General features: G+C 41.2%; 1 protein-coding gene across 1 annotated transcript in view; it reads left to right on the top strand.

Annotated features, from left to right (window-relative positions):
• The first annotated feature begins 3894 nt into the window (after window positions 1-3894).
• The window catches only part of LOC147623803 (uncharacterized), a 43645-nt gene continuing 34751 nt past the window's right edge, over window positions 3895-12788 (top strand). The window contains exon 1 of the mRNA XM_086820423.1: window positions 3895-4607. Within this exon, the coding sequence (XP_086676549.1) occupies window positions 4422-4607 (186 nt within the window). The 5' untranslated portion in view covers window positions 3895-4421. The remainder of the gene's footprint in view (window positions 4608-12788) is intronic.

The raw sequence follows: 12788 nt of genomic DNA on the forward strand, positions 1-12788 counted from the left end.
AGGCTTGCAAGCATTTGAAGATCTTATTATATAGCCTTGTCTATCTTTGCTTCAATAATTTATTATAATTGTCATTTCTCTTATCCCTTCTTACATCATTGGTGACTTGCAAGAAAGTCTTACATGTATCAATTAGAAGAACATGATTATCTATTACACAAGAAAGCTATGTATACTTATAAAATGGTTTTAAGATTAGAAATTCCTTTTCTAAAGATGTCGCATTTGTGGAGGCTTGTAAGCATTTTAAGCTCTCTTAATGTTTTAGCTCAACCCACTTGGTGAAGTAGTTGTTGGTGATGTGGTGACTATGATAAAGCATGTCTAGATCCCTTAGTGGCTCGGCTAATGGGACCCACATAGTCTAAGCACCATTTTTAATGGTTATTTTGAGATTACAGGGATTAGAAGCATGCATCCTTCTGTGGATAATAGCGAACCTTTGGGATTGATGCATTGGTTCCTTGCCTTGGAGATGGCATTTTGTTAGGAATCCATTGACATAACCCAACATTTCCACACCATCTAGGGTTTCAATCTTTGTTGCACTTTGTATTATCAAACCAATAACTCAAAACGGTCCTAGTCCCATGTACTTTAATTTATGTTTTGTGCTTCGAATTTCATACATCAAGATGAAATCCCCTTTCTTAAGATTGATGTTAAACCATCTTTTTCTCCTCGAAATTTCAACAATCATGGACAGTCTGGATTCTGGTCTCATTGAGCTTTTATAGTTCAATTAGTCTCTCTACTTCCCCATTTTCCATTAACCTGTCTTGTAAGACATGCATGCACTAAATAGTCAAGTGGATTCTGGTCTCATTGAGCTTTTCTAGTTCAATTAGTCTTTCTACTTTTGCATTTTCCATTAACCTCTCTTATAACACATGCAAACTTGCACTGAATATTCAAGTGGCATCACCACTTTAAGTCCAATGGCCAACCAAAATGGTGTTTGATCCATTGTAACTTTATAAGAGATACGATAAGCCCATCAAGAGTATCTATAAGCTTATGCTCCAAGTCTGATCTACTTGCTTCCAGTATTTTGGTTAATATTGCACACAATGTCTTATTGGTGCTCTTAGCTTGTCTATTTTCTTTATGAATATAATAGGGAGAAGATTTTTGGTGCATGACCAAAAATCTTTTAGAGTGACTGTCTCATTGATAAAGTGTGATCCTGCACCTTTGTGACGTTATTTTAACAACATAATTCCCTCCTGCTATCCCAGCATGCGCTTACTCTAAGATATCCATAAACTCATGTTCACACACACATGTGTAGTACATCATGTCTTGCAAATCAATTAATAAGGTGATGCTTGTTCAAACAAGCATCTCATGTAATCTCTATTTGAAGGCCTATTTAGAAATCCAGAAGCCATAGGTAGTGTAAGATCTCCTCACTCCATCCAAGAAACTAAATCCACTTTAAATAAAGGAGTGTTAGATAAATCATCTTCAACTCATGTAGCTAGTTCACCAATTAGGAATTCTAAACATATGGGATGTTGTGAACCTTTCCTTACCATAACGCTAAGGTTTAATTCCAATAGTAAAAGCGACAATCATGTAATACGACTCATTGTGCATGCTTAGGAATAACAAAGTTTGATGGTCCTCTACAAAAAACACAAACTTGTTTGACAAAAGATAATGTCAATACTTTTTAACAACATAAACATGGCCAAACCTTCTCTTTCCATAGTTGTATGGGTTATCTCTACATCATTCGATTAGTAAAGCACACTAGATAGTCTAATTAGTACTCTCTAGGCTGTGCCAATACACATCCAATAGCAACGTTTGATGCATTGATGAAAGCAATACACATCAGCCTTTAGAAAGTGGATGGTGTGTTGGTTAAGCTAAAGGGAAAAACCCTATATAATACATACATTCCCCAAATCATAGTATACAATCTTATGTTAATCTTTAGGGGTGATGGATACTTAATTGTATCCCTAGAAGCTATCTAAGAAGTTATAAGCTTCCTTTCATGCTACTCTTTCCAAAAGATGTTATGTGTATAGGAGTGGATATAATTGTCTCTCCATGTAGCGACACATTGACATTCTTCAAATCCACATAAACTCTCAACTTTCCATCCCTAATCACCGGTTGCTTAATAGGATAGATGAAACCTGCGTCATCAAGTTTATCTATCCCCTCCTTGACAATAATAGAATATGATTCATTTGATAAGGATGATGTCTCGCCAACCATGATCCTTAAATGATAGGAATAGTGTGCTAAACAGCTTCAAGAGGTCTATCAAATCCTTTTCTTCTTTTGATGTCAAATCCTTAGGGAAACTGGTTTGGGGTCTTACTAGACTTTGCAATATCAACTTCCTTGACCTCTAACCGATCCATCATATGATACACCTCCTAATCCTAGTTAGAGTGTTAAGCTCTAAGATGTACAATAGTTCTCTCATCAACGGTATATGATTTGAATTTTTTTGGAACTTGTCTCATATCAGTCTCTTCTTCATCTTTAATTTCACTCATGAATTTCCCTCCTTTTTTTTCTTAATCCAAGCGACACTTTGGATACTTTTGGTTCCTTAGGTAGTTCTCAAGATTCACAACATTGGTTACAGAAGGGGACAAGTAAAAAACATTTGCAGTTTATCACCCCGGACCTTTGTGAACTTATCATGTATTTTTTATGCTTCAATAAATTATAACCATTGAGCATCGATTACTACACTTTTTAAAAGATTGTTTTATTTAGCCCGGTAGTGCTTGCGCTTGAACAACAAATCATGTCAAACCCTCTGACCATGTATCTGATGAATTATTATTCAATGAACTGAAATGAGAGTCGTACTCTCCTTTAATGTCATAGTTCATTTTAACACTCATCATGTTCACATACACACATTACATCTTTATCTCTCCTTCAACATCCAACAGCTTGTTACCAACCTTGGGTGTAACATTAATCGTTGACAATAAGTGCATCTAGTTCTCACATAAATTAAATTTTGGAAGCACATTTGTACACTATCATTATTGCCCATTTCCCATTAAAAAATAATCTCGTGGATTGACTAAGTAGACAAGTGGAAATTTATACCTTTTGTAAAATTTGGGATCACAGATTTACAATGAGAAAGGGGAAAAAGACATTGGAAATTTTAAATAAGGAAGGGGAAAAGGGGTGGGGCTACATAGATTTGTTGTTTGTGCAGCGTAGGGTTGGTAATCATTTGATGATGGTAGCCTCCGGGCCAAGTAGTTGGTAATCATTTGATGATGGTAACCTCCGGGCCAAGTAGTTGGTAATCATTTGATGATGGTAGCCTCTGGGCCAAGTAGTTGATGGGTGATAACCGAAGGCCTCTTTGACAATAGAAAAAATCAAATAAAAAAGATATCCATCCCCTTGCCCATTGGATTAAAATGACAAAAAAAAGATATCCATCCCCTTGCCCATTGGATTAAAATGTAAGGGCCCTTACAAACTTGTAACAATAGGACAAATGATCAGTGTAGCTTATTTACCATAATTACACAATCTTACTCATCCGTATGCCATTTCATTGTTCATTACATCCAAGTTGATAAGGGCAAGCAAATCTTGATTGTTCTTCATGCATCATTTTTCATGCCATCGCGTCCAAGTCTATAAGGGCCCTTTCACATGCCTTGGAGCAAAGATCCAAGTGGCCTTGAGCTATGTGGCTTGCCCATGGAAACTTGCCAAGGAACAAAATATCTCCACTTGCAATCAACCAGTACCAGACAATCTTGCCAACCAACTTGCCATGGAAGAAACTATCTCCACTACAGAATAACTGTTACTAGACAATCTTGTCCACTGCTTTTTTTTTCACGAGCATTGCATCCCTATTGGCGTTTTTGCGAGCTGCTTTCGAGCAACGTGCCAATCTAGTCTAAGTCCTGGCCAAATGTAGCCCGCCCATCTTGTTTCCGTGAGCTCCATTGCATTTAAGTGTGTAAAGGCAAGACCCTATGTGGAGCCAAATTCACCCAATTTGGCCTAATTTGCAAAATTCAAATCCAATTACAATCTTTCTTTCTCCATCTCTGTCCTCACCCTGCCGTTCTTCACACCATAGCCCATCCATCGACACCCAGCTCACCATGCCATGCCCTCCAGCTTCCCACTTCACATCCAGATGAACCATTTGCGCTACATTTAAAGCCCTTCTTTGCCTCCCCTTCTTCTTTTCTCTGTGCAAGGCCCTTTGAAGAAGCTGCTGTTTGAAAAAACCAGGGTTTTGTCCTTTCACATGCCTGCTTTTCAAGCCGGTTTTGCCCTACTGTGATGACTGTGGTGGTGGCGGCGGCCTTTGGGAGAGCTTCAATGGAGGGAGATAATTTTTCTGCTAAAGAGGGACGGAGGATGTGAAACAAGATGGGCCATTGGATTGCCGCGTATCCATGGATGGAAAGGAGAGGCTTCAATGCAGGCTATGGTGGCCTCGTCATCTGAAGTTCCGGCCCTCTCGCCATACCAATCTTCTGCTAGGGTGGGCCTCTCGCCACTCGCAGTCTGTGGATCTTGTCGTCGCCACCGCTTGTTGTAATGCAGTGATCAATTCCGACTTCTCCGATCGATTTCTGCAGGTTCTTGTTAATTCTCCTGTTATGCCTTTGTTGATCCATCTCCATCGCTAAGATTAGGGTTACCCCATCTTTTTTTGGTGTTCAATAAAATTCCTATTATTGCTTGATTCTGAGATTAGCTTGTGAAGATCCTCGTCTTTTGTTTTATATGAACAACATTCTCAATTATGGAGGTACCCTCTTTGTGGTGCTCCATTATGTAATTTGCTAACATATGTACATACATAAAGTATGTATACATATATAGATACATTAATAATGTATAATATATGTGTGTGCACGTGGGCGTGGCCAGGGACACCCCAGTTGAGGATCCCCCCTTATGTAGTGGAAAATAGCATTGTGGTTTTCTAGCTCCACGGTCGTCATACCGATCAGGCATGCACAAAAAACTTTATGATGACCTCAGACACATTGCTTTGAACTGTAGTCTTCCTCTTGGGCTTCTCCCTCGACTAAGAGTAGTAGTCCTCTTTTTCGGATTTTACAGATGGAGTCCCTAGAGCTTGGTCCATCTCAAACTGCTGTTGCTCACATTAATTTTGTCAAGGGGAACGGCAGGCTCCCGGGCCATAAGAAGGAATTAATCTTATGGCTTGTTTTTTTATGGTTCTTAGCTTTCTCCCATTTCAAGGTTAGGTCTTTAAAATTAGTCAATGATGCCACAGTTGGTCATCTGGTCAAAGGTGGTCAAACATGGTCAACTGTGAGCAAACTGGTCAATGCTGGTCAACCTGGTAAAAACTGCCCAACATTGGTCAAAACTGGCCCAAAACTGTAAAATACTGCAAAATCTGATCAAAAGCAACCATAACTCTGCATAATCTTATGTTGCCTCTTTTTCTGCTGCCTTTGAAGCGCAAGGTTCTTGAAAAATTGACTGGCATGTCTACACAGTTTTTCCAATTCAGGCCTTGTCATTTTCCTACACTCAGGGTCTTTATAGACAAATCCCTCACATATGGGTTGGATGAGGGAGCCCATGAGGGACGGGCAGATAAGATCACACTTTGAGGGGATTCTTGTCTGACTACAATGAGAGTCTTTAAAGATGCAGCCCCTGCCCACAAAAAACGGATCTTGACTTTGACACTGATATTTGTATTGACTTGCTGGTCTTTTTGATGCAAACTTCAACTATCATATCTTTAGCTGCTTGCGGGTTCATTGATGCAATTATCAATCAAACTTTCCGTTTTAATGCCATCAGTGGGGGTAACAACTTACATGTAATGTAACATGAAACTCGTCGCAGCTGCGTTACGCGTAACAAACTATTCACTGCTAGCCAACTTTAATCACTATTGAATTTTGAAGCAAACCACTCAGAAATTTACAGCAATCACTTGAGAGAGATAGAAGAATGGAAGAGAGAAAACCAACACAGCATAGACCCGGAACGGCCGGGCCCCTTCACAAGAATATAGATTATTCCTCTAGAATTTTTACAAAGTGTATTGGCTGTTTAAATTCAACATGGTATCACCATCAAACAAGATTGAAAACAAATGATTTGGATTCTCCTAATTTGTACGTGATGGCTTACCATACACGTACAAGAGTTGGAGAAACTCACCCGTTTGTGTGCCACCCCAATGGCCTTCCAATCCGGTTGTCTTCTCATGTTTTGGATGCACACAAGAGTGTAGTCCTTCGAAGAAGAATTCACGTAGCTTTACTTCAAGGGCTACTTTTGCAAAAGAATCTCCACACTTGATAGAGTAGCTTTAGCCTCCTTGTCTTCTTGCTCTCAAGCTCTAAGTGTTGTTTCTCTCTCTCACGTTACGAAGTTCTTGCCGCTTCTCTCATATGTGTATAATGAGGATAGCTAGCCTCTTTTTATAGTGAAGTCCTTTCCCCTTTTCAAGAATAGAAAAGAGAGTCTGAAAAGTGCATTTCCCTCTTGAAAATAGAAAGAGATGGTTTCTAAAAGTGCATCTCCCTTTTGAAAATAGAAAGAGATGGAATTAATGAGTGTGCATGAGAAACTTTCTTAATAGTTTTCTCCTCAAAATAAAAAGAGATGGTCTAATCTTCTTTTTTAAAATAGAAAGTCATGGTTCTTCACAAGTAACTTTGCCCCTTCAATAACTAAACTTCTAAAATGAGTTTGCATGTTTAGCTGAAGGGAAAGTTACTGAGTTGGCATGGGCAAGCAGATGTCATCAGTTCTTTTTTTTTTTGGTTGTGTTGGGGGTTTTCGACCGTTCTGATTCTGACCTCCATTTTCTCAAAAGATAAAGAGAAAGCCCTTAAATCAGATTTTGATCCTAAAAGTTAGTATATCATTAAAATTTGTTGAAATTGAAAGTTGTTAGGTGATAAGAATACTTAACCTCTTCCAAAATATAAGTTAGCTAGATCAATAACCAGTAGCATGGAGACATTTGGTGCTTAAGGATGAATGGCTTCGTGTTCACGCATTCCAAAATTGCATCCGGTGCAAGTTCATCAAACAACTTAATGTGCATGTGCCTAAGGTGAATACCATCCGTTCAATACACTTTGTATCCGTCTATACTCTCCCCTATAAAGGTAAGAGTGCATAGTCCATCATGCTTTATAAAGCATGTCTAATCACACTTCCCCACTTAGGGATTTAAGTATGTCCATGACCAATCATACTTCCCCACTCAGGGATCTAAGCATGTCCAATCATACTTGCTCGCTTACGGATGGAAGCATGTCCGGACATTCATGGGTTCTTGTGGAATAAGAATTCATGTCTAATCATGAAGCCTACCGTGCTAGGTCAGACAACATGTCCAAGTTATATTTATCTTCAAGATTCTTGATACAAGATTCCATGTACATGGTTAGGGTTTGTCACAAACACAGGTGGGTGACATATCTCCGTCCTATATTGCAGTTGTCCTCAATTGAAAGGCATCCAGATAAGGGTTCAATACCTCTGGATAATCTTCAAGGTCTTCTGGATCCATCCATTGACCATCCAAGGGTGGATAGTTCTTGAACTTTATCTGGAATTTTCCGATAAGCTTTCCTTTGGGTCCTTTCCTTCCCTTATGATACACAAGTTGTTTGAATGGGAGAGTTAATTGTTAGGGTTAGGTTTTCATGTGGGAGACATACACACAGAGAGACAAGGGAGAGAGAGAGAGAGAGTTGTGGAGATAAGTCAACTCAAGCATTTAGTGTGTGACTCCCCTATCACACATGTATATTGCACTAGTACACATAGTGCACTTAGTACATTAAAAGCACTAAGTGTACTATGTACTATAACTTATGGGCTTGTACACACTACAAGGGTGGGCATAGTGCCTTTACTCCAACAACCTCCCACTTAAAGGCAAAGTGCCCTTAAATGAAGGAAAAGAAAAAATCAGCATGTACATGATAATATACAAGGCCATATCAAGGCTGAAACTGGCCTCATCCAATGCCCATCAAGTGTCTGCAATGAGCAAACCGCTCTGGAGGCAAACTCTTTGTCAACAGATCAGCCGGGTTGTCATCCGTATGAATCTTAACAAGCTGAATTTGCTTGTTCTCTATCACCTCTCTGATGAAGTGATACTTCACATCTACATGCTTCGTCTTTGCATGAAAGACAGGGTTCTTTGCCAACTGGATGGCACTCTGACTGTCACAATGCAACAATGGAATATCCCCTGTATAACCCAAATCAACCACTAACCGAGATAGCCATAATGTCTCCTTGCAAGCCTCTGTGGCTGCAATATACTCGGCCTCTGTAGTAGATAAGACAGTGCACTTCTGCATCCTAGATATCCATGACACAGCACCTCCTGTGAATGTAAATACATAACCGGTAGTAGACTTCTGGTTATCTGGATGACCGGCATAATCCGAATCCGTGTAACCATGCACTAATGCATCTTGTTTGCCAAAGCATATGCACATATCCTGTGTGCCCTTCAGGTATCTCATGACACCTTTCATTGCTTCCCAATGCTTCTTGCCAGGGTTGGCCATGTATCTAGAAACCACTCCCACTGCAAATGCAATGTCCGGCCTAGTAGCAACCATGGCATACATGAGACTGCCACAAGCTGAAGCATACGGAATCTTGGCCATATCAGCCCTGCCACTATCTGACTGTGGGCTGTCCATAGCACTGAGTTTCACATATGGAGGCAAAGGAGTACTAGTCTTCTTCCCCCCATCCATATTGAACCTCTGCAAAACTTTGCCAATGTATTCCTTCTGAGACAAATACAACACATGCTGATTTCTGTCCCGAAGTATCCGCATACCCAAAATGTGATTTGCATCACCTAAATCCTTCATATCAAAGGTTTGATGCAGCCTCTGCTTCAAGGTATCCATCTTCTTACGAGATTTCCCAGCAATCAACATATCATCAACATACAAGATGAGGATCAATAGACTGCCATCCAAAGCTTTCTTGGTGTATAAGCAGTGATCTATGTCACTTCTCCTGAATTTCTGGGATTTCATGAATGTATCAAATTTATGATACCATTCTCTTGGTGCCTGTTTGAGCCCATAAAGACTCTTTTTCAGCTTGCATACAAGCTTCTCCTTTCCATTCACTGCATAACCCTCTGGCTGTTGCATATATATCTCCTCATGGAGATCACCGTGAAGAAAAGCAGTCTTCACATCCATCTGAATCAAATCCAGATCATCATGAGCAACCAAAGCTAATACAGCTCTAAGTGTGGTCATTTTGACCACTGGAGAGAAGATCTCATCAAAGTCCACACCATATTCCTGCTTGAAGCCCTTAGCCACTAACCTGGCTTTGTATCTTGGCTTTGCATCTGGTGCAACTTTGAGCCTGTAAACCCACTTGCATGGCAAAACCTTCTTGCCTGTAGGCAAATGCACCAACTTCCATGTTCCATTTTTGTGCAGAGAATCCATCTCTGACTTCATAGCACGCTCCCAAAGAGCCTTGTCTGCCCTCTGTAAAGCCTCCTTATAACATGAGGGGTCCCCACAGTCAGTGAGCATCAAGTAGTCAACCCTTGGAACAAACCTGTCAGGGGCTCTGGAGGGTCTTGTGGACCTCCGTACCCAATGACCATCATTTGCAGGTTGCTGTCCAGCCTGCATATCACCTATTGGTGGCTCCTGTTCCATGCCATAAGGCTGAAAAATCATGCCCGGTATCTCCTCTAACTGTGGGATATCCATAGGGATATCTTCTGCCATCTCTGGCTGTCCATTTGGACCATTTTCAGCACCATTTAAGGGCTGGTTTTGCTGCTGTAATGGCTGATTTACAGCCCTTGGTTGTTGTCCATGATGTCCATCATCATCAAAGATGACTCTGCCAGGCTCCTGTTGCCTTGCAGGCTCCTTACACATGCATGTTTCATAAAAAATGATATCATTGCTGCGTATAATCTTTCTATTCACGGGATCCCAAAGTCTATACCCCATTTCACCTCTGTCACCATATCCTAGGAATATGCATTTGTGAGACTTAGGATCAAGTTTGGTGCGCATTTCCCTGCGTATGTGCACGTACGCAACGCAACCAAACACTCTTAAGTGCTTGTATGACGGAGGCTTCCCTGTCCATACTTCCTCTGGCACTTTCCCACCAAGCCTCGTGTTAGGTGACCTGTTTATAAGGTGAACGGCTGTCATAACAGCTTCAGCCCAAAAACCATGAGGTAATGCAGCATGTGACAACATAGAACGGACCTTCTCCTGAATGGTCCTGTTCATCCTCTCTGCTGTCCCGTTTTGTGGAGGATCATAAGGAGTAGAGAGCTCCCTCTTGATGCCTTTAGCATCACAAAAGTCCTGAAACTGTTTGGACATATACTCTCCACCATTGTCGGAACGCAAAGCCTTCGGTGTTTTGCCAGTTTGATTCTCAACATGAGCAACAAACTTCTCAAACACTGAGAATGTATCACTCTTCAAACGAAGAGGATAGACCCACACCTTGCGTGTGGCATCATCAATAAAAGACAAAATATTTTGCCCCTCCCAAAGAAAGCTGAGGCATCTCACATACATCTGTATGCACAAGCTCTAACTGAGCATCTTTCTGTCCAAGAGCTTTCTTGTGGGGGCATTGGAGTTGCCTACCATATATACAATGCTCACAAAACTGAAAACTTGAAAACTTTAGAGAAGGCAAGTAACCCAAACGAGACAATTGCTCCATTCCTTTGACACTCATGTGTCCCAACCGGCTATGCCACATAGAGATTTCCGACAGCTCGGTTGCATTTACATTAGCATGGTGACAAACACTTGCATGCATGAAGTAAAGAGTGTCCACCTTAGAGCCTTTGGCAACAACCAGTGAGCCCTTACTAATCTTCCACTTTCCTGATGGGGAGAAACCTGTAATTAGGGTTTAGAGTTCATTCATGGGAGACATACACAGAGAAGCAAGGGAGAGAGAGAGAGAGAGTTGTGGGGATAAGTCAACTCATGAAAAGCATGAGTGTGTGACTCCCCTATCACACATGTATATTGCACTAGTACACATAGTGCACTTAGTACATTAAAAGTACTAAGTGTACTATGTACTATAACTTATGGGCTTGTACACACTATAAGGGTGGGCATAACGCCTTTACCCCAACAACCTCCCACTTAAAGGCAAAGTGCCCTTAAGTAAAGGAAAAGAAAAAAAATCAGCATGTACATGATAATATACAAGGCCATATCAAGGCTGAAAATGGCCTCATCCAATGCCCATCAAGTGTCTGCAATGAGCAAACCGCTCCGGAGGCAAACTCTTTGTCAACAGATCAGCCGGGTTGTCATCCGTATGAATCTTAACAAGCTGAATTTGCTTGTTCTCTATCACCTCTCTGATGAAGTGATACTTCACATCCACATGCTTCGTCTTTGCATGAAAAACAGGGTTCTTTGCCAACTGAATGGCACTCTGACTGTCACAATGCAACAATGGAATATCCCCTGTATAACCCAAATCAACCACTAACCGAGATAGCCATAATGCCTCCTTGCAAGCCTCTGTGGCTGCAATATACTCGGCCTCTGTAGTAGATAAGGCTGTGCACTTCTGCATCCTGGATATCCATGACACAGCACCTCCTGTGAATGTAAATACATAACCGGTAGTAGACTTCCGGTTATCTGGATGACCGGCATAATCCGAATCCGTGTAACCATGCACTAATGCATCCTGTTTGCCAAAGCAAATGCACAAATCCTGTGTGCCCTTCAGGTATCTCATGACACCTTTCACTGCTTCCCAATGCTTCTTGCCAGGGTTGGCCATGTATCTAGAAACCACTCCCACTGCAAATGCAATGTCCGGCCTAGTAGCAACCATGGCATACATGAGACTGCCACAAGCTGAAGCATACGGAATCTTGGCCATATCAGCCCTGTCTCTATCTGACTGTGGGCTGTCCATAGCACTGAGTTTCACATATGGAGGCAAAGGAGTACTAGCTTTCTTCCCCCCGTCCATATTGAACCTCTGCAAGACTTTGCCAATGTATTTCTGTCCCGAAGTATCCGCATACCCAAGATGTGATTTGCATCACCCAAATCCTTCATATCAAAGGTTTCATGCAGCCTCTTCTTCAAAGCATCCATCTCTTTACGAGATTTCCCGGCAATCAACATATCATCAACATACAAAATGAGAATCAAGAGACTGCCATCCAAAGCTTTCTTGGTGTACAAGCAGTGATCTATGTCACTTCTCCTGAATTTCTGAGTTTTCATGAATGTATCAAATTTATGATACCATTCTCTTGGTGCCTGTTTGAGCCCATAAAGACTCTTTTTCAGCTTGCATACAAGCTTCTCCTTTCCACTCACTGCATAACCCTCTGGCTGCTGCATATATATCTCCTCATGGAGATCACCGTGAAGAAAAGCAGTCTTCACATCCATCTGAATCAAGTCCAGATCATCATGCGCAACCAAAGCCAATACAGCTCTAAGTGTGGTCATTTTGACCACTGGAGAGAAGATCTCATCAAAGTCCACACCATATTCCTGCTTGAAGCCCTTAGCCACTAACCTGGCTTTGTATCTTGGCTTTGCATCTGGTGCAACTTTGAGCCTGTAAACCCACTTGCATGGCAAAACCTTCTTGCCTGCAGGCAAAGGCACCAACTTCCATGTTCCATTTTTATGCAGAGAATCCATCTCTGACTTCATGGCACGCTCCCATAGAGCCTTGTCTGCCCTCTGTAAAGCCTCTTTATAACATGAGGG

This window comes from Cibotium barometz, chromosome 26, assembly GCF_041138505.1.
Source record: "Cibotium barometz isolate CiBa-2024 chromosome 26, ASM4113850v1, whole genome shotgun sequence".
NCBI classification, from domain to species: Eukaryota; Viridiplantae; Streptophyta; class Polypodiopsida; order Cyatheales; family Cibotiaceae; genus Cibotium; species Cibotium barometz.